This window comes from Salmo trutta, chromosome 4 (assembly GCF_901001165.1).
Source record: "Salmo trutta chromosome 4, fSalTru1.1, whole genome shotgun sequence".
NCBI classification, from domain to species: Eukaryota; Metazoa; Chordata; class Actinopteri; order Salmoniformes; family Salmonidae; genus Salmo; species Salmo trutta.
The window spans coordinates 49,483,654-49,506,408 of record NC_042960.1 but is presented as its reverse complement, the minus strand read 5'-3'; the positions used below and the strand labels follow the sequence as shown (position 1 = coordinate 49,506,408).

General features: G+C 42.5%; 1 protein-coding gene across 12 annotated transcripts in view; it reads right to left on the bottom strand.

The window, feature by feature from the left end:
* The window catches only part of LOC115192516 (leucine-rich repeat-containing protein 7-like), a 204,044-nt gene that overhangs the window by 114,903 nt on the left and 66,386 nt on the right, over positions 1 to 22,755 (bottom strand). For 11 of the 12 annotated variants that reach the window (XM_029751114.1, XM_029751120.1, XM_029751124.1 and 8 more), the window contains exon 1: positions 1,107 to 1,769. The exons of the other annotated variant lie outside the window; for it this stretch is intronic. In XM_029751114.1, the coding sequence (XP_029606974.1) occupies positions 1,107 to 1,131 (25 nt within the window). In that variant the 5' untranslated portion in view covers positions 1,132 to 1,769. Of the gene's footprint in view, positions 1 to 1,106; positions 1,770 to 22,755 lie in introns of those variants that run through there. 12 annotated transcript variants of the gene reach the window in all.

Below are 22,755 nucleotides of genomic sequence, written 5' to 3'. Positions count from 1 at the left end.
TAGTTTCACGAGCCAATGCTAACTAGCGTTAGCACAATGACTGGAAGTATACAGGAGCAGTTAGCATGCTAGCTCTTCCAGTTCATCCATCTCTAGTGAAATAGATAAATGGCTTCATTTAAAAAAAAAAAAATCTAGAACATTTTCGGGACAGAAAAGCCATTTCAGTGACAACTTAAACAACCAAAACCATATTTGAGAACTAACAATCAAATAAAAGCTAGAAAGTCAGGGATAATCGAAAATTCCAAAAACTGGGCATTCAGGACCCATGCACATTGATGTTATAACGTTTGAGCAGAATGCATAGAATTGCTGGAAATCAGCTTCAAATCTGCAAAATGTTCTCTCAGCTCAATGGAGAATTATTTTTTGAATTGCAGAAAATGTACTTTTTAGCAGCAACATTTTCCCTCCTCCGCCAAGACACCTTTACCTTCATATCTAATAGGCTATGTTAGTTTTCACTTCCTCTTCCAATGAACTCTGGGGAGGTCAAAATAATATACCAAATCTATTCATTTTGAGATGGTTTTCTTCTACTTGCAATTATAATTCACCTGATGATAGGACAACACAGGTTTGCCTGGGCGGGGGTCCCTGCCTGGGCGGGGGTCCCTGCCTTGGCAAGAAAAGTTCAAAAAACCCTGTTCTAAGATGAGCAGGGTTCACCTTGAATAGCTCTGATACCAGAGGCACAATCATGTCAATCATGAATATCAGGGACAAGTAGCAAGGCTGATGTAACCTATACTGTAGGTTAACGAAATACTAATAATGGGTATAGTTAATTCTAATATAATTACAACCAAGTCTTTATCAAACTTGAGTCCCAACTAAAGGAAATTATGCTGGTTTGTAACATAACATTCTCAATTAAGACACACTACCTCACTTGCATTAATCACATCTAGCTGAGGTGAATGCAGATCACTGCTAGCCTATATGTGAAATGTGTACATCATCTTCCAATTTTTTTAATCAAATGGTAACATTTGTGATCAATTGAGTGAGCTACAATATTTAATTAATTATGTCATTGCTCACTATACAGTTTCCTAGTGATGGCAAGGCTTTACGGTATTAACAATAAAATTGTCACTTACGTTGTAGATGTGAGTAATTGTCCATTGGATTGTTTTCCAGAATTTCTTTGAATCCAATTGTAATTCCAACACCGGGCCGTAGCCTTCTGTAGCAGGTCTATGCAGGGGTGAGTAGCCTATTCAAGGAGCATCGAACCATGGTGCGGTTTCGGTGTGCCTTCCAGTGGCAAGGAATGAACGGGTCTCTTTCAAGACAGAACAAATGAGCGTCCACATGCTGACCATATACGCTAGACTGTTAACAAATCATACAATTGTATTCCTATTCTAAGAGCAGATTTCAGGAGATGATAGGCTATTGATCAAGCTGCTGCGGGAATGCGCTTTATATCATTGTAAACCGATAGATGACCACCCAGCCATTGATCCCCATACTTTTATCAAAGTGTTCAAGTTCATAATGCAATTCTAATCTTCCTTACGCATAGGCTACAATCCCGTTTAGGCGAGGTGCACATACACCGCAAAAAGAACCGGGCTGGCTGAGGCTGATTGGGGTTTCATAGATTACGCTCATTGGGTGATTCCGTCATCGAATTTCGAGGCAAGCACGGGTTAAGTCCTCTGTCCTCCACGAAAAATGTCGATGTCCTTCTTGGTGAGGTTACTGGAGGACTACTTACGAATGAAATAAAACGAGCGTTTCCTCTCCTTGCATCGATATGAGAGAGGAGGCTTAACCGGGACGCAAGAGGAGTGGTCTGCGTGCGTGCATACGCGCGTGAGTAAAGTGCGCTGCAGGGGAAAAACTGAGTTTGGATAAGACCTGATTAAACCGTTCATAAAACTAGAACTCCACTCCACTCTGACCACTGCTCCACCGCCGTCTAGAATCGCTAGAGCCTGCCATATACTATACCGTATTATATTTGGATAAAACCCTTCCATGTCGATGTTAACGAACAGTATAGCCAACTTTCAGTGAACTAAAAGTCCACTAATGGGGTTTAACACAGTATTTTTCAGCCTATTATTGCATATTGCTTCACCCTTTATCTTCCAGATATACATTTGGGCAAGCAATCTCAGCACTCTCCATATTAGACACGCAGAGGAATGGTGAGCACACAGACCATATTTGGCTTTATTAGAAATATGCTGCATCTGTATAAAAAACTGGATTGAGGTCCAGTTACCTGTTGTTATACCTACAGTTGAAGTCGGAAGTTTACATACACCTTAGCCAAATACATTTAAACTCAGTTTTTCACAATTCCTGACATTTAATCCTAGTAAGAATTCCCTGTCTTAGGTCAGTTAGGATCACCACTTTATTTTAAGAATGTGAAATGTCAGAATAATAGAAGAGAGTGATTTATTTCATATTTTATTTCTTTCATCATATTCCCAGTGGGTCAGAAGTTTACATACACTCAATTAGTATTTGGTAGCATTGCCTTTAAATTGTTTAACTTGGGTCAAAGTTTTGGGTAGCCTTCCACAAGCTTCCCACAATAAGTCGGGTCAATTTTGGCCCATTCCTCCTGACAGAGCTGGTGTAACTGAGTCAGGTTTGTAGGCCTCCTTGCTCACACACGCTTTTTCAGTTCTGCCCACAAATGTTCTATAGGATTGAGGTCAGGGCTTTGTGATGGCCACTCCAATACCTTGACTTTGTTGTCCTTAAGCCATTTTGGAAGTATGTTTGGGGTCATTGTCCATTTGGAAGACCCATTTGCGACCAAGCTTTAACTTCCTGACTGATGTCTTGAGATGTTGCTTCAATATATCCACATAATTTTCCTACCTCATGATGCCATCTATTTTGTAAAGTGCACCAATCCCTCCTGCAGCAAAGCACTCCAACAACATGATGCTGCCACCCCCATGCTTCACGGCTGGGATGGTGTTCTTCGGCTTGCATTTCTCCAAAAAGTACAATATTTGTCCCCATGTGCAGTTGCAAACCATAGTCTGGCTTTTTTATGGTGGTTTTGGAGCAGTGGCTTCTTCCTTGCTGAGCAGCCTTTCAGGTTATGTCGATATAGGACTCATTTTACTGTGGATATAGATACTTTTGTACCTGTTTCCCCCACCATCTTCACAAGGTCCTTTGTTGTTGTTCTGGGATTGATTTGCACTTTTCGCACCAAAGTACGTTCATCTCTAGGAGACAGAACGCGTCTCCTTCCTGAGCGGTATGACAGCTGCATTGTCCCATGGTGTTTATACTTGCGTATTATTTTTTGTACAGATGAGCGTGGTACCTTCAGGTGTTTGGAAATTGCTCCCAAGGATGAATCAGATTTGTAGAGGTCTCCAATTTTTTTCTGAGTTCTTGGCTGATTTCTTTTGATTTTTCCATGATGTCAAGCAAAGAGGCACTGAGTTTGAAGGTAGGCCTTGAAATACATCCACAGGTACACCTCCAATTGACTCATATGATGTCAATTAGCCTATCAGAAGCTTCTAAAGCCATGACATCATTTTCTGGAATTTTCCAAGCTGTTTAAAGGCACAGTCCACTTAGTGTATGTATACTTCTGACCGACTGGAATTGTGATACAGTGAATTTTAAGTGAAATAATCTGTCTGTAAACAATTGTTGGAAAAATTACTTTTGTCATGCACAAAGTAGATGTCCTAACCGACTTGCCAAAACTATAGTCTGTTAACAAGAAATTTGTGGATTGGTTGAAAAACTAGTTTTAATGACTCCAACCTAAGTGCATGTAAACTTCCGACTTCAACTGTATGTTACAGCTACTATGGTTAAAGCTTTAGAGTATGCATTATGTTCTATGTATTAGGGAATACAGAGAAAACACGTAAATGTTTTAAAAGGGCATAGTTTACATTGCGTTGTGCCTGATCCCAGATCTCAAGGAAACTACAAAAAAGCAGCTTTGTAAAATGCATACCGTAGTTAGGATTAATTTCAACTGACAGCTCAACTACAGGGATAAATGCCCCAGTGGATGAGAGATTACTAAATCTCCTATGACTTTTCATTAGATCTCCCTCTAAACATTGAAGGACGACAATTATTGTAATTTCTCCATACCATTGCTAGCCAGCCAGTAGGCCACAGTATATGGGATAAAGCGCTGGAATGGGGACAGAGGCATTGAGTTACAAAATAGATAACACACTCAGATGGATATTTGAATGTTTCAGGCTAATTGGGGCCTGGTCCAGTAATAGTACACTCTTAGAATTAGTGGTGAGTCGAGGAACCCTGGGTATTTTCAAGGAACTCCTTGAGTTCATCAAGAAACCATTGCTAGTCAATGGTTCATATTTGCACCTTAGGTTAGTTGAGGGGTTTTTGGAGGAACCTTAAATGGTTCAATGTAGCAATGGTTCCTGGTGGAACCCTAAAGTGGAGGTGTGGCTTAGTAGGGGCGTGGTTTTAAGATATATATTTTTTGGGCCACCCACTAGAGCAGTGGTCGCCAACCGGTCATCTCACAATGTACTGGGCATTCCTAGTCGATCAACAAACATTTCTGTACAAAAGCCAAAAATGAAGGCTTGCCAAAAATGAAGGCCTGCGCTGTTGGCAGTAGGTGCACCTGATTCAGAAGTCCTGCGCACCGGGTTGGCAAAGTCTTCCCATTTGGAACCATTTCATTTGTCTGAAAAGACAAACTCCGCCTACCAGCCAGAATGGGGGATTCCTGACTAAATCGAGTGTGCCTACTGCATTGGCTAATCGGATCCCAGCTAGAAATGAGGAATCGTCCAAGAAGCGGCCCTCTTCTGTGGGGCGGGAACTGATTGAATCGGCCCGGAATTGGGTGTCGGACTCAGCACGGAAACTAACTGAATGACTGCCCATAATCGGCCCAAGTACATCAGGCCATTTCCATCTACCGGAATTCAGCCTACTTTGCTGGCATCTTACCAGAATCCCTCCAGAAGCAGCCCGATGCAAATGTCAATTAATGCATACAAAATTACCCGATTTAGTCATTTTAAATATTACTATTATACATTTTATACATACAAATTATACCCATCCACAAAAAAAAAACATTTTGTGTCAGAGGAAACACCATACACCTGGTGACCGTGTCAGTGTGCTTGCGCCTGGCCCGCCACATAAATTGTTACAGTGTGATGGGACAAGGACATCCCGGCCGGCCAAACCCTCCCCTAACTCGGACAACGCTGGGCCAATTGTGCATCGCCTCATTGGTCTCCCGGTCGCGGCCGGCACGGATTTCGAACCAGCATCTGTAGCAACGCAGTTTGCACTATTTAAATGTTAATTGTATTTTTTGATCACAGAAACAATGAGAAAATATGGAAAAATAAATAATGAAATGTTAATTAAATAAAGCAGCCAGTGAAATCATCTGCCAGACAGTAGCCCCAATCGGCCCGAGCCCCAAGTAATATATTTGGGCCAGATAACTCATACCAGAATCGGCCCGAGTCCCAAGTAATATATACATTTGGGCCAGATAACTCTCACAGGAATCGGCCCAAACACCAAGTAATACATTTGGGCCAGATAACTCACACTGGAATCAGAGCTCAATCCCCGCATCCTAGCCATAAGTAATACTGCCGAAGGTGGCCCAGACTCAGGCCACATGACGTCGGCCGAGTCTGACTCTACCGAGTGCCCCGACTCTCAGCCGGAATCGGCCCAGATCCACTGTGCTAGCGGGGATAGCTCAAATCACCGTGCCTAGGGCTCCCAAGACCCAGGCCACACAAAAGTTTTATACTAGCCTACGTGAGATTTCATAACTTTTAAAACAATGACCAGAGAGAGACTGTCAAAGACTACAGCAAAGAGCTGCTGCTTTTATGAGTGACTTCATGCTTAAGTTTATTCAGCACTGTCAACACTGTTTTTATTCAGCACTATTACAAAACATAAAACACACTTCTCCCTTCTTCCCTTCTGTGTTTTTATTATCATTAGCAGCTCGTCGTGTCTATTTTAATATTGTGGAAGATTTCACTTTAGCTGATCATAGGAACAACATGAATTTGCGCATGAGGCAGATGTGGTGCTACTCGAGTTTCGCCATCAGGTGGAAGACAGTGTCCCCTCTCTCTGGTCAGTCTCACCAGAGGAAAGGATAAAGAGAGCAGCGACATTGAGAAGCAGACCCTGTGCTGTTCTCTCCCTCCCTCTGCTGAGACTAATGCGGTGTTCAAGACAACTGGGAACTCAGAAAAAACGAGATCCGATTTGTAAAAATCTTTTTAAATAGTCATCCAACTCGGAATTCGAAGTCGGAAACTCGGGCTCCGACTTTTCGACCTGAAGATCATTCTTGTTCCCCCAGTTGTCATGAAAGCACCATGACCATCAGATGCAGGTACCGTCAGTCCAGTAAAATAAAAAAGCAAATAATTTGCAAATAATTTCAAATTCATGCTCAGCTGTGCCTCGCAACTGATCCATTTTGTTACCAAAGTTTGAATTTTGATCTACAATATGGTCTGAGAAGAACAATATTGTCAGGCCAGGCATATATCCATTATGCTGTCATAATGTATTAGGCCTACTGCACAAACCTCATTCCTACATAACTGTTTTTATTAGGTCCATGTTACATTTTTAATGTCACGTTTAAAAATAATCTGAGCGATAGATCTCCGGCTTGCTTTTTGACTGTGAAAGTGATCTTGAATCAGAAAAGGTTGGTGACCACTGCACTAGAGTAAATGTCATTCCTGTTAATTTGTTCTGTTGTATGGTCATCACATGTTAAGGTTGAACACTGACAGTTTTTGTAGCTTCAATGAGGCTAACAGAGGTGTATGAATTCCTCAAGAACCTTTGCAAATCCCAAAATTGGAATAGTTACCACTTTATTACTGTATGAAATCAGCAATGTTAACATTATTAATATTATATTAGAATATGTAATATGCATAAATATTCAAGGAACATTTTAATTTGCAGTGTACTAACTCAACATATGTTGAATTGTCACGGATCCCTCCGGAACTTTCATTACGCACATCTGTCCCCTATTCCCACTGATTAGTACTTGTATAAGTGTGCCCTTTGGTTTCCATTGTGCTGTCGATTATTGTTACAATATCCATTGGTGAGTGTGAGTACCTGTGCTGTGTGTTTTGGCTTTCGTGCCATTGTGGATTGCGCAGATGATTACGGGTCTCGCCCCGTGGGTCAACCATTGTGCGTGTGTGTTATTTATTCAAGGTACTCCTCGCTCTTTTGTTTTGGGTTTCAACCCTGTGTTTTGTTACGTGTTTGTTTGGTCTTCGTCCCCGTGCCTTTACACAGCATGCTGTAATTTGGGCTTAATAAAAACCCTTATTACACATTCCTGCATTCATTACAAATGTTACTCTACACACCAAAATGTATACTTTTTAAACTGCATTGTTGGTTAGGGGCTCGTAAGTAAGCATTTCATTGTAAGGTCTACACCTGTTGTATTCGGCGCATGTGACTGGTCAAATTTGATTTGATTTGAATCTTCATTGTCATAAATCATACTACTCAAATTAGGAAGGCAACAAAGTAATCCCCAAATGTTGCTCAATCAACACACATCTACACTGAGATCACTGAGAATATAAAAAATCAGTGGGAAGCCATCGTAACTTAGCAACATTGCGTCACAAAATCCATATATTGAAGGGGAAGTGGGAGCTGCAGTGGAATCCACTAAACCTAAGAATTCTATCACTTCATCTGTATTTCTATTTTATCTATTGGACATATTTATCTGGTCCTGGTATGACTGGATGATGTTGTTGATTAAGCAATGTATGATATTGCATTGTCATTACCCTTACCCCCTCTGACAGCAGTCTACTCCACACAGTATGCCCACAACACTGCACAGTCGGCAGGAGACAGACAGCACACAAACAAATTATCCACTTTAATAAGTGATGATCTACAAATATCTAATCAGCAATATTTAGGACCCTCAGATAGTTACCCAGATCTGACCAAATCATGTTTTATCCTCCTTAGTGAATACAATTCCCATGTAGTATAAACATACAGTCCCTGGGCCTTGGAAACATGGAGCGGTCAGATCACTTTCATTTGGTTCTTCATTTGCAACTGTCTCAGTGAGATTGGTCAGGCCCTGCCTGTTTCGTTAAAGACATGTCCAAGTCTGGTCTTTGGTGTTGAAGCAGGGGCCTGATGCTGTATGCTGGCAGAGTGCGTTGCCAATGTTAACTAGCTCGCCGAGTCCCCACGAAGAGGGTCTCTCCAGACATGCTGTGCTCGCTGTCAGCCTGGCTAATTGAATCGGACACTTCTGAAGCAGTGTTGAAATGCACCCTCTCCCACCACAGTGCACTGTGGGGTTCCACCTGGGGATGTCTGCCTGTGATGACAAGGTGGTTTGGCTATGGAAACAAGGCCACGGAGTGCATCTCATTACAAAGGGTTCACCCAGCAGTTGTTACTCATTTAATAGCTTAATTATCATGTAATAGCCCTATACAGCAACCACACTAGCAGAACACATTAAAGAGCTTGAAAGTAGAACATAGATTCTGTTTATTTTAATATTGCTTTCCATCCTAATGGAACTCGGCGTCTTTGTCATGCTTATAATGGATTCTGGATCATTCATGACACTGTCAAGGTCAGTAAACTAGCTCATCATTCTCACAGGATTATGAAAATCATCCCTGGCTGTATCTAGCAGAAGGACAGACAGCTATGAGAGTTTACAGTGGAGCAGCCATTCACTGGGCTAGACAGAGAGAAAACAGCGCAAGATAAGAGTTGTGTTAACAGTGTTAGCAGTCAATTGTCATTGATTCTTTCCTCAAAGGGAGCATGCCAACAAACGGTCCCCTTTGACTTCTCACAAATTGCACCATTATCTCATTGTTAACATTAGTATGCACACAGCCCTTGAATACACAGAGAGTACATCAAGCTAAATACATTTCAAAGTCCTGAGAAGTTATAGCGCTAATACAATTTAATATATTTCTGGTCTCTTGTGACCGTTTTTCCATCTACAGCCAGTAAACCTACAGTATGATATTGCACTGGGACTGGATACGGTGAATTAATCAGAACTAGGCAATACCTTTGCATTAATTTCCTCCTTCCCGACAGCATTGTTATTGGCTACCTCAGACTATAAAGAACAGATTGATTTTGTCATTTTCAGATTGTGAGAGCAATACCACCAGAATTTCAATATATTAAACCAATTTTGCCTGATAGTGCCTGTAGTCTTAGCACAAAGTAAACATTTAGACAAAGATCCCTATGCTATTCAATACAAATATAGCTGTCACAATCAATTTAACCTCTAAAATGAAGTTTAGGCTGCCAAAATAATCCAAGCAACAGGTTAAAATCCATGTTGTTTCATTTTCCACTTCCTACAGTGCTTGCTTAGACTAACAAAACCCCATGAAACTGAGTTGCCTTTCCTGGTTATGATGTGAAAGTATAAGATATGGAATACATACTAAATCAAATCTCAAAATGGACCGACTATGGCTAAACATACACAAATAATCTCCCACTCCTTCCACCTCTCAGAAGTTAGAAACTTTCCCTGTGGTTGAACCTGAGTGTCAGCACTTCTGCTTGGAGATGAATAAATGAATGAGATTATTTTCCACAGGCCCTTTCAGCAGTATTTCAGCCCCTCACCTTGGGGAAGGAGAAGTCAATGTGTGTCTTCTTAGTTCACAGCCCATGAAGGCTCTCCAAACCCCATCTAATTAACATTGGTGCAGTGTTGTCAATGATCAGTCCAGAAACTCTACCAAGGACCATTAATCCAAAGGCTGAGAATTAGGCTCTGACACTTTAATACCCTCATTAATTAGGATCATTTTAAAACACAACCTCAGGAAGTCCGCCCTTGCAAATCAATGTCATCAATACGGGCTTTATATCTTTCTGGGGCCCACAACACAGATCTTCTTCTCTCATCCATGAAATATTTACCAGCATCACATTTCCCCCTCGTTAATAAAATAATATAATATCACAGAAGTATAACAAATGTCAAATCATTACCAGGAGACTTTCAATGTATTCTGTATGTAGCTGCATTGTTATAGGTATAAGTGTAGAGGGGATAGGTGAAAACCCTGGAAAAATATAAATAATAGCTTGAGAATAACCAGAATACATATCTTTCCTTTTCCATTGGGAGCATGCATCCTTCTAAGCTTGAAGACCAAGGGAATGCCACAGAAAGCTTTCTAAGAGAATGGCAAGCGAAATAATGCCAGCGTAAGCACAAATGCAAGCAAATCATCATCACTCCAAACCAAGCTTACTTCCTCTCAATAACATTGGCGGAAACTTGCCCTGTGCAGTACACTACTACTACTACTACTACTACTACTACTAATACAACCACACATGCATACACGCACGCACGCATGCACGCACGCACGCACGCACGCACGCACGCACACACACACACACACACACACACACACACACACACACACACAAACACAAATGAGAAAGAAAGCCTGTTCCCCTAGGAGTGTGTGCAACGGCAGCTTTCTCTAGCATAATGACATGTCCCTTATACCCAAAGCTTCAATTCTTTGGTAGAGGGGTCTAGTGGGCTGGATGGAGATGAACACGTGTCAGAATGTGCACTCTGAGCAGGCAAGGACATGGACATGGCCAGGGACGGAGGGAGCGGGACAGAGCAGTGAATTGGCCTAGCTGGGAGACAGCAGGGGTTCAGCAGGGGTTCAGACTTTAGGACCCATTTCCTACATTTGATTAAAAAAATGGATTTTATCAAACAAAACTATACTACATTTTATCTCTGGAACCCTCAGAATGACAAATCAGAGCAAGATTACTAAATGTAAATACATTATTTACCTTCAGAGGTGAATGTATCAAACCAGTTGCCGTGATAAACGTGTCTTGTTGTTGTGCACTCTCCTCAAACAATAGCATGGTATTTTCCATTGTAATAACTACAACATTTTAAGATGGCACCGGAAGAAATGGCAGCCGTTTTACGGGCGCCTAACCAATTGTGCTATTATGTGTTGTTTTTTTTAATGTTATTTGTAACTTATTTTGTACATAATGTTTCTGCCGCCGTATCTTATGGCAAAAAAAGAGCTTCTGGATATCAGGACAGCGATCACTCACCTCGGATTAGACTAAGATTTTTTCTTCAACAAGCAGGACACACAGGATGTACTTCAGACACCCGACAAGGCCAACATCCCCGTCATTGGCAAGAGAAAGAGATGCAGGTATAGAGGACACAGGGCGGGATTGTCACAGCCGTCGTATGGATTGGACCAAAATGCAGCGGGGATGTGAATGCTCATTTTCTTCTTTATTAAATAAATGAACACTGAACAAAAAGAACGACAAAAACAGTCCTGTCAGGCACACAGCTAAACAAGGAATAACTACCCACAAAACCCATAGAAAAACACCCCTACTAAATAGGACCACCCGACCTGGTGCCAGAATAACAATCTATCCCTAAACATAATCAAGACAAAGGAGATGATTGTGGACTACAGGAAAAGGAGGACAAAGCACGCCCCCATTCTCATCGACGGGGCTGTAGTGGAGCAGGTTGAGAGCTTCAAGTTCCTTGGTGTCCACATCACCAACAAACTAGAATGGTCCAAACACACCAAGACAGTCGTGAAGAGGTCACGACAAAACCTATTCCCCCTCAGGAGACTGAAAAGATTTGGCATGGGTCCTCAGATCCTCAAAAGGTTCTACAGCTGCAACATTGAAAGCATCCTGACTGGTTGCATCACTGTCTAGTACGGCAACTGCTCGGCCTCCGACCGCAAGGCACTACAGAGGGTAGTGCGTACGGCCCAGTACATCACTGGGGCTAAGCTGCCTGCCATCCAGGACCTCTATACCAGGCGGTGTCAGAGAAAGGCCCTAAAAATTGTAAAAGACTCCAGCCACCCCAGTCATATACTGTTCTCTCTGCTACCGCATGGCAAGCGGTACCGGAGCGCCAAGTCTAGGACCAAAAGGCTTCTCACAGCTTTTACCCCGAAGCCATAAGACTCCTGAACAGGTAATCAAATGGCTACCCAGACTATTTGCATTGTGTCCCGCCACTCCCCCCCAACCCCCTCTTTTACGCTGCTGCTACTCTCTGTTTATCATCCATGCATAGTCACTTTAACTATACCTACATGTACATATTACCTCAATTAGCCCGACTAACCGGTGCCCCCGCACATTGACTCTGTACTGGTACCACCTGTATATAGCCTCGCTACTGTTATTTTCACTGTCATTTTACTGTTTTTTTATTTTATTTTTTATTTCTTTACCTATCTTTTGTTTACCTAAAACCGTTAAAAAAAAAACCTTTTTTACTTAAAAATTGCACTGTTGGTTCGGGCTTGTAAGTAAGCATTTCACTGTAAGTTCTACACCTGTTGTATTCGGTGCACGTGACAAATAAACTTTGATTTGATTTTACTGTAAATTGTGCACATCAGTTAGATTACCAAGAAATTAAGCTTTCTGCCCATATAAGACATGTCTATATCCTGAAAAGTTGGCTGTTACTTATTTAATTTCATAAATATGGATTCCTCCTGTGAAGAAACAGTGTAGAATTGCAGGAAATTGTAGATTTCTTTTTTTGCATAATAAAAAAAAATCTATAATTGTACCCCAATTTTCATATAAAGTCAATTGCCGATTGATATATTATATATATATATAGATATATATATTGATATATATATATATATAATATGATGCTAAATCAACAAAAGAAAACACTTAAATTTAATCTGCTGCTCTTCTCAATTGTGATTTTTCTTCCCCGTACTGCCCATCAATTCTACAAAGAAATCTCAGCCGTGCACATTCTCACCACTTGGCTTCCCTATGGGCTCTATGTTGCCATGGAAACCGTGTCCTGTAGCTACCCATTCTTTCTGGCTGAGAACGGTGGAGACAGATCAAATACCTGAAGAGGAAGTGGAGAACAGATGGATTAGGAGCTAGGCCTGTCCAGATGCTCTAGGTAAGACAAATAATGACAAAGAATCACCATGGTTTATATGGCGTACAGGCTTCCTCTTGGTCTACACAAGTTAGAGTAGGAGGTGGATTTATTTAAGGGAGGGGAATTAAACAGGGCGCTATGGGGTTACGTGGGCTCTTCACTAAAAGATTAAACATTAACAAAACTGTTTCCTTGTGTCTCCCTGATGCCTTGTGGGCAAATAGGTGAGGTTGTACAACATTCTTAAACAAGGGGTTTTACATTTGGAAATAAAATGTTATGCTGTGGTCACTAATCTCTGTTGTTTGAGAGAGTCTTCTAATTAATCTCATTTTCTGTCTGGCATAACAATACCTTTTGGCAAGCGTCCCACTCTTACTAGTCTGTTATTGTGTGATTAGGCATGATTCATCCCATTTACATGCAACATTTATGATCTTTTAGGCTCAATGTACACGTCATATTAAATATTTATAATCAGAATGGAAAGTTATATTTAGTTTATTGTGCTTTGTCTCCTCTTTCACAAGGAATGATAACATAATTTCGCTGATCAGCAGCAGCAGCAGCAGCAGCAAGGTCATCAGACATTGAGCAGAGGCTATTGAGTGCTGTGTTTATGATCATTACCCAGAGAAGTGACACTTGGGCAGGAGGAGTGGAACTTCATTGCAGACACAGTACACTACCGAGGAGTGCAAACAGCTATCTGATGGCCTGCAAGGGCCCAATGAACATCATGCAAAGAAAACATGGGAGAATGTCATGAAGAAGAAAAAAAAGAATAATCGGAGGGCGATTCTGGGAAGGAAGGAATCAATGAGAGGATAGAACATCCACTCATATTTGCCATGCTAATAAGAACTATGTTGGTTTAGCTCCATGTCATTAACCAGCAGAGTGCGAGCAGCGGTGTTATTATATTAAACACTGGAGTGTCAACCGGAAGCTCTCACGCTAATACTCAAATCCGCCTGCCTGTTTGTGAAGTCTGTTTGTGTATGCAGAGTATTTATGTCATTTTCTACAGGGATGGGTTGTGTATGTGTCCGCCCCCAGAGCCTGATACTATAACTCAGCCAGCCTATGACAGGATGTGGGGCTGCCTTACAGCAAGAAGCCATGCCCATGCAGCCTGAGGAACATCAGACAGATTAGAGGCTACCAGGCTGCACAGTCCTCAAATGCATTGCATGTCATCTCTTTGACCTAAAACACAGAGCTTCACCATGCCAAGATCCAATGATAGCTTGTCCGGAAGAGAAGACAAATAACATCAGAAAGGTTTTCAAAATGATAGAATTGGTAACTCTTAGTATACAGTGCATTCAGAAAGTATTCAGACGCCTTGACCTTTCCAAAATCTAATTTAATTTGTCACATACACATGTTTAGCAGATGTTATTGCGGATTCAGTGAAATGCTTATGTTTCTAGCTCCAACAGCGCAGAAATATCTAACAATTCACAACAATACACACAAGACACATAACCTAAAAGTAAAAGAATGGAAAGAAGGAATATATAAATATTAGGAAGAGCAATGTCGGAGTGGCATAGACTAAAATACAGTGGAATAGAATACAGTATATACATATAAGATGAGTAAGCAAAAATATGTAAACATTATTAGAGTGACTAGTGTTCCGTTATTAAAGTGGCCAGTGATTCAAGCCTATGGATATGGGGCAGCAGCCTCTAAGGTGCAGGGTTACGTAACCAGGTGGAAGCCGCTGAGTGATGGCTATGTAACATTCTGATGGCCTTGAGACAGAAGCAATTTTTCAGTCTCTCGGTCCCAGCTTTGATGCACCTGTACTGACCTCGCCTTCTGGATGATAACGAGATGAACAACCAGTGGCTTGGGTGGTTGTTGTCCTTGATGATCCTGTTGGCCTTCCTGTGACATCGGGTGCTGTAGGTGTCCTGGACGGCAGCTAGTTTGCCCCTGGTGATGCGTTGGGCAGATCACACCACCCTCTGGAGAGCCCTAGGGTTGCGGGCGGTGCAGTTGCCGTACCAGGCGCTAATACAGTCCGACAGAACTCTCTCAATTGTGTATCTGTAAAAATTTGTCAGGGTTTTAGGTGACAAGCCAAATTTCTTCAGCCTACTGAGGTTGAAGAGGCACTGTTGCGCCTTCTTCACCACACTGTATGTGTGGGTGGATCATTTCAGATCGTCAGTGATGTGTACGCCAAGGAACTTGAAGCTTTCCACCTTCTCCACTGTGGTCCCGTCGATGTGGATAGGGGCGTCTGCTGTGTCCTGAAGTCCACGATCAGCTCCTTTGTTTTGCCGACTGAGTGAGAGGTTATTTTCCTGGCACCACACTCCCAGGGCCCTCACCTCCTCTCTGTAGGCTGTCTTGTCATTGTTGGTAATCAGGCCTACTACTGTTGTGTCGTTTGCAAACTTGATGATTGAGTTTGAGGCATGCGTGGCCACGCAGTCATGGGTGAACAGGAAGTACAGGAGGAGGCTGAGCACTCACTCTTGTGGGGCCCCTGTGTTGAGGATCAGCGAAGTTGAGGTGTTGTTTCCTACCTTCACCACCTGGGGGCAGCCCGTCAGGAAGTCCAAGACCCAGTTACACAGGGCCGGGTTCAGACCCAGGGCCCCCGAGCTTAATGATGAGCTTGGAGGGTACTATGGTGTTGAATGCTAAGCTATAGTCAATGAACAGCATTCGTCTTGTCCAGATGGGATAGGGTAGTGTGCAATGCGATGGCGATTGCATCGTCTGTGGATCTATTGGGGCGGTAAGCAAATTGAAGTGGGTCTAAGGTGTCAGGTAAGGTAGAGGTTATATGATCCTTAACTAGCCTCTCAAAGCACTTCATGATGACAGGAGTGAGTGCTACGGGGTGATAGTCATTTTGTTCAGTTACCTTTGCTTTCATGGGTAGAGGAACAATGGTGGACATCTTGAAGCAAGATGGGACATCAGACTGGGATGGGGAGCGATGGAATATGTCCGTAAACACTCCAGCCAGCTGGTCTGCGCATGCTCTGAGGCTAGGGATGCCGTCTGGGCCGGCAGCCTTGCGAGGGTTAACACACTTAAAGAGGTCTTACTCACATCGGCCATGGAGAAGGAGAGCCCACAGTCCTTGGTAGCGGGCCGTGTCGGTGGCACTGTGTTATCCTCAAAGTGGGTGAAGAAGGTGTTTAGCTTGTTCGGAAGCAAGACGTTGGTGTCCGCGACGTGGCTGGTTTTCTCTTTGTAGTCCATGATTGTCTGTAGAACATGCCACATAAGTCTCGTGTCTGAGCCGTTGAATTGCGACTCCACTTTGTCTCTATACTGAAGTTTTGCCTGTTTGATTGCCTTACGGAGGGAATAACTACACTGTTTGTATTCGGCCATAATCCCAGTCACCTTGCCATGGTTAAATGCAGTGGTTCGCACTTTCAGTTTTGCACGAATGCTGCTATCTATCCATGGTTTCTGGTTAGGGTAGGATTTAATTGTCACAGTGGGTACAACATCTCCTATACGCTTCCTGATAAACTCGTATCACTGCATTTGTCAATGTCATTCTCAGAGGCTACCCGGAACATATCCCAGAACGCGTGATCAAAACAATCTTGAAGCGTGGATTCCAATTAGTCAGACTAGCGTTGAATAGTCCTTAGCACGGGTACTTCCTGTTTGAGTTTCTACCTATAGGAAGGGAGGAGCAAAACGGAGTCGTGATCAGATCTTCCAAAGGGGGGCGGGGGAGGGCCTTGTAGGCATCCCAGAAGTTGGAGTAGCGATGGTTGGGTGTTTTCGCAGCGCGAGTGCTACAGTCAATGTGTTGATTGCACTTTTTCGTCAAATTTCCTTTGTTAAAATTCCCAGAGTTACCGCCGCTCTGACATTACAGTTCATTCTAAAATGAATTAAATTTGTATTTTTTTGTCAATCTACACACAATTCCCCATAATGACAAAGCAAAAACTGGTTTGTAGAAATGTATTAAAAAAAAAAAAACAGAAAAATTACATTTACATAAATATTCAGACCCTTTACTCAGTACTTTGTTGAGGCACCTTTGGCAAGGATTACAGCCTTGAGTCTTCTTGAATAGGACAAGCTGCTACAAGCTGCTACAAGCTTGGCACAACTGTATTTGTGGCGTTTCTCCCTTTCTTCTTTGCAGATCCTCTTAAGCTCTGTCAGGTTGGATGGGGAATGTCACTGCACAGCTATTTTCAGGTCTCTCCAGAGATGTTCGATCGGGTTCAAGTCCGGGCTCTGGCTGGGCCACTCAAGGACATTCGGAGACTTGTTCCAAAGCCACTCCTGCGTTGTCTTGGCTGTGTGCTTAGGGTCTTTGTCTTGTTGGAAGGTGAACCTTCGCCCCAGTCTGAGGTCCTGAGTGCTCTGGAGCAGGTTTTCATCAAGGATCTCTCTGTACTCTCCGTTCATCTTTCCCTCAATCCTGACTTGTCTCCCAGTCCCTGCCGCTGAAAACGATCTCCACAGCATGATGCTGCCACCACCATGCTTCCCCGTAGGGATGGTGCCAGGTTTCCTCCAGACCTGACACTTGGCATTCAGGCAAAAGAGTTTCATCCGACCAGAGAATCTTGTTTCTCATGGTCTGAGTCCTTTCAGTGCACTTTGCAAACTCCAAGCAGGCTGTCATGTGCCTTTTACTGAGGAGTGGCTTCCGTCTGGCCACTCTACCGTAAAGGCCTGATTGGTGGAGTACGTGCTGCAGAAATGGTTGTCCTTCTGGAAGGTTCTTCCATCTCCACAGAGGAACTCTGGAGCTCTGTCAGAGTGACCATTGAGTTCTTGATCACCTCCCGGACCAAGGCCCGTCTCCCCTGATTGCTCAGATTGGCTAGGCGGCCAGCTCTAGAAAGAGTCTTGGGGGTTCCAAAGTTATTCAATTTAAGAATGATGGAGGCCACTGTGTTCTTTGGGACCTTCAATGCTGCAGAAATGTTTGATACTCTTCCCCAGATCTGTGCCTCGACACAATCCTGTCTCGGAGCTCTATGGACATTTCCGTTAACCTCATGGCTTGATTTATGCTCTGACATGCAATGTAAACAGTAGGGCCTTACATAGACAGCTGTGTGCCTTTCCAAATTATGTCCAGTCAATTGAATTTACCACAGGTGGACTCAAATCAAGTTGTAGAAACATCTCAAATATGAAACAGGATGCACCTGAGCTCAATTTCGAGTCTCATAGCAAATGGTCTGAATTCTTATGTAAATATGGCATTTCTGTGTTAATTGTTTTTATACATTTGCAAACATTTCTAAAAAACTGTTTTCGCTTTGTTATTATGGGGTATTGTGTGTAGATTGTTGAGGGAACAATTTAATTTAATCCATTTTGGAATAAAGCTTTAACTTAACAAACATTTTGAAAAAGTCAAGGGGTCTGAATACTTTCCCAATGCACTGTACATGGTACTGGAAATTGTGTCCTCCTTTTAGAAGCAGCGTGGTAACAGGCACAGGCTGTCCTCAGAGCATGCCACACTGGCATAATTAAACCAGGCTTGAGTGGCAGAGCTCTGATAGGGAAAGGGTCTCACTGGTACATCACAGGCTGTGCCAGCTTCAGTACTACCAGGTGGACAGGTATGGCACGCAGCCAGGAGAGATGTCAAGACAATGAGAGGAAGGTGGGATAGTCCTTAATTCGAGGTGACAGTAACACCTTCAAGTGAAGAAAATTTAAAGCCGCAATATGTAACCTTTTTGGTGACCTGACCAAATTCACATAGAAATGTGAGTTATAGATCTGTCATGCTCATTGAAAGCAAGTCTAAGAAGTGGTAGATCTGTTGTAAGTGTTCTACAGCTATGCATCCCATGCTTAAGTTTTGTTTTTGCGTCTTTTACTTTCGGTTTTGTCCACCAGCTTCAAACAGCTGAACATACAAAAAAATATATTTATATACACTACCAGTCAAAAGTTTGGACATACCTACTTATTCGAAGGGTTTTCTTTATTTGTACTATTTTCGACATTGCAGAATAATAGTGAAGACATCAAAGCTTTGAAATAATACATATGGAATCATGTAGTAACCAAAAAAGTGTTAAGGGATCGGCGATTAGCATGAGGTTGTAAGTAACAAGAACATTTGCCAGGACATAGACATATCTGATATTGCACTGTCCAATTTACAGTAGCTATTACAGTGAGAGAATACCATGCTATTGTTGGAGGAGAGTGCACAATTTTGAACATGATAAGTTATTAATAAACAAATTAGGCACGTTTGGTCAGTCTACAGAAATGCAATGGTTCATTGGATCAGTCTAAAACTTTTCACATACACTGCTGCCATTTAGGTGCCAAAATCAAAATTTTACCTGGGCTAAAATAATACATTCAAAGATGATGGTACAAAAAAATACAAAAGAACGGTTGGTCTTTTACCAGATCTATTGTGTCTCCTACAATCCTTTCAGATTTCCACAAACTTCAAAGTGTTTCCTGTCAAATGGTACCAAGAAAATGCATATCCTTGCCTCAGGGCCTGAGCTACAGGCAGTTAGATTTGGCTATGTCATTTTTTTTTTTAAGGGGCGGATCCTTAAGAGTTTAAAGCGTTTGAGCCAATCATTTGTGTTGTGACAAGGTAGGGGTGGGTATACAGAAGATAGCCCTATTTGGTAAAAGACAAAGTCCATATTATGGCAAGAGCAGCTCAAATAAGCAAAGAGAAACGACAGTCCATCATTACTTTAAGACATGAAGGTCAGTCAATACGTAACATTTCAGTCAATACAGAACAAGTGCAGTTGCAAAAACCATCAAGCGCTATGATGAAACTGGCTCTCATGAGGACCGCCACAGGAAAGGAAGACCCAGAGTTACCTCTGCTGCAGAGGATAAGTTCATTAGAGTTAACTGCACCTCAGATTGCAGCCCAAATAAATTCTTCACCAAGTTCAAGTAACAGACACATCTCAACATCAACTGTTCAAAGGAGACTGAGTGAATCAGGCCTTCATGGTCAAATTGCTGCAAAGAAACCACTACTAAAGGACACCAATATGAAGAAGAGACTTGCTTGGGAGAAGAAACACGAGCAATGGTGGAAATCTGTCCTTTGGTCCAAATTTGACCGCTGTGTCTTTGTGAGATGCAGAGTAGGTGAACGGATGATCTCCACATCTGTGGTTCCCACCGTGAAGATTGGAGGAGGAGGTGTGGTGGTGTGGGGGTGCTTTGCTGGTGACACTGTCAGTGATTTATTTAGAATTCAAGGCACACTTAACCAGCATGGCTACCACAGCATTCTGCAGCGATACACCATCCCATCTGTTTTGCGCTTAGTGGGACTATCATTTGTTTTTCAACAGTACAATGACCCACAACACACCTCCAAGCGTATTTGACCAAGAAGGAGAGTGACGGAGTGCTGCATCAGATGACCTGGCCTCCACAATCACCCGACCTCAACCCAATTGCGATGGTTTGGGATGAGTTGTAGTGCAGAGTGAAGGAAAAGCAGCCAACAAGTGCTCAGCATATGTGGGAACTCCTTCAAGACTGAAAATCATTCCTCATGAAGCTGGTTGACAGAATGCCAAGAATGTGCAACGCTGTCATCAAGGCAAAGGGTTGCTGCTTTGAAGAATCTAAAATCTAAAATATATTTTTATTTGTTTAACACTTTTTTGGTTACTACACGATTCCATATGTGTTATTTCATCGTTTTGATGTCTTCACTATTATTTTACAATATATAAAATAGCAAAAATAAAGAAAAACACTTGAATGAGACTCATGTCCAAACTTTTGACTGGTAGTGTGTATATATATATATTTTTTTACTTTTATCCCTTTTTCTCCCCAATTTCGTGATATCCAATTGGTAGTTACAGTCTTGTCCCATCGCTGTAATTTCCGTACGGACTTGGGAGAGGCAAAGCTCGAGAGCCATGCATCCTTCGAAACACGCCCCTGCTTCTTGACACAATACTCGCTTAACCCGGAAGCCAGCTGCACCAATGTGTCAGAGGAAACGCCGTACAACTTGCGACCGTGACAGGGTGCATGCGCCCTGCCCGCCACAGGAGTTGCTAGAGCGCGATGGGACAAGGACAACCCTCCCCTAACCCGGACGACACTGGGCCAATTGTGCACCGCCTCATGGGTCTCCCGGTTACGGACGGCTGCAACACAGCCGGGATTGGACCCGAGTCTGTAGGGACGCCTCAAGCACTGCTAAGCAGTGCCTTAGACCGCTGAGCCACTTGGGTGGCCAAAAATACAATATTTTTGCTTATGGAAAATATATTTCACAGCAGTTTATATGGGACAAGGATTCTCTACACTATACTTGCCTGTTTTGTCACATAAACTGAAATGAGGCGAACTATTAGAATTTTAGCAACCAGGAAATGGCGGAGTGATTTCTGCATAGTGCATATTTAAGTATATGAAGAGAATGCTTCCTCAGTTCTATTACTCATTTCAATATAATTTGTTTTATTTCCTACATGTCAATTCTCAGTAGGTAAAAGATTATATCCTGTATTTACCATTGTTTTCCTGCCTTTGGGACGACTACCATTGTTAAGGCGGAGACAAGACCATCTCGTCGTTATATACAATATCTCTGTCTTTCAGCATCACTGAGGAGGTGGGTGGGGGGCATAGATACACACAGTCAGTCTGTTCCCATAGTGGGCGTCTATGAGCCTGGATACCAACCTTTTCAGTGCTATTCTGTTCAGGTCTCAAGGTCTCATTACTTCAAAGCACAGAGAGTTATTGACCTGTAAATGAACAGACAAGAAACAGATTACTGCCATGATGACCCAGTTTTTCTAGTGTGAATATCAAATGAACTACCCGCTAAATGTATTCACCACAGCAGACCAATCCAGATGCCAGTCCAGAGCATAGCTTTAAGAATTTCCAATGGATTATTTCCCCCTTGTTTTGTTGTTCTACAGCATAAAGTACAGTATGGCAGCTGTCAGCTTCCTTAATCTTAAGCACAAAAATAACCTCCAGCACCACAGCAAGTGGAAGACTGTGCTAAGAGTGCAATATATAGCTCCTAAAATTCACATGAAGAGTGAAGACAAAGATGAATAAAATAGTGTCCCTGTTCTCTGTGTTACAGTGAGAGTGGCATGCCTGCCTCCAGTGTGGGCGGTGGTAGAGAAGAGGTATAAAAAGCAGCAGCAGTGAACGCATCCCCTCGCTCTACGAGGACTCCAGTTACTCTCTGCTGCTCTCGCTCTCTGCTGCTGTGTAGCTATGTTCCATCTCCTGCTGTTGCTATGGAGACCAGTCCCACTGATCTAAATAGGAGACAGTTGGGGAAGATTTGCTAGGGCTGTTCCTATTAGCATGATTCAACGGCATGCAGCATCATGGACCCCGCCAACAGCCTTTCTTTCTGCCTGGCCACATTACATAATTAATGCTCATTCTTTTTTCTCTCGTTGGGTGGAAATTGTAAATGGGAAGTCACATCATTCCCAGTGTTCTCATCACTGTTCAGTGACCTGAGGTTGTTGAATGGAGGAGCTGCATGGGACAGAAGTGATGATTCACCATGACAATTTAGAGGGAATAAGAACCAATTGTGAAATATTGATCTCATGATTGTGTACCACAGAGACATCTTTTATGGGTTTTCACATTGATTTTATGACTTAAGACCTCAAACCATGACCCAAATCACATACTGGTATCCATGTATTCCGGTATTCTGTTTGTGTATATTGTATCAT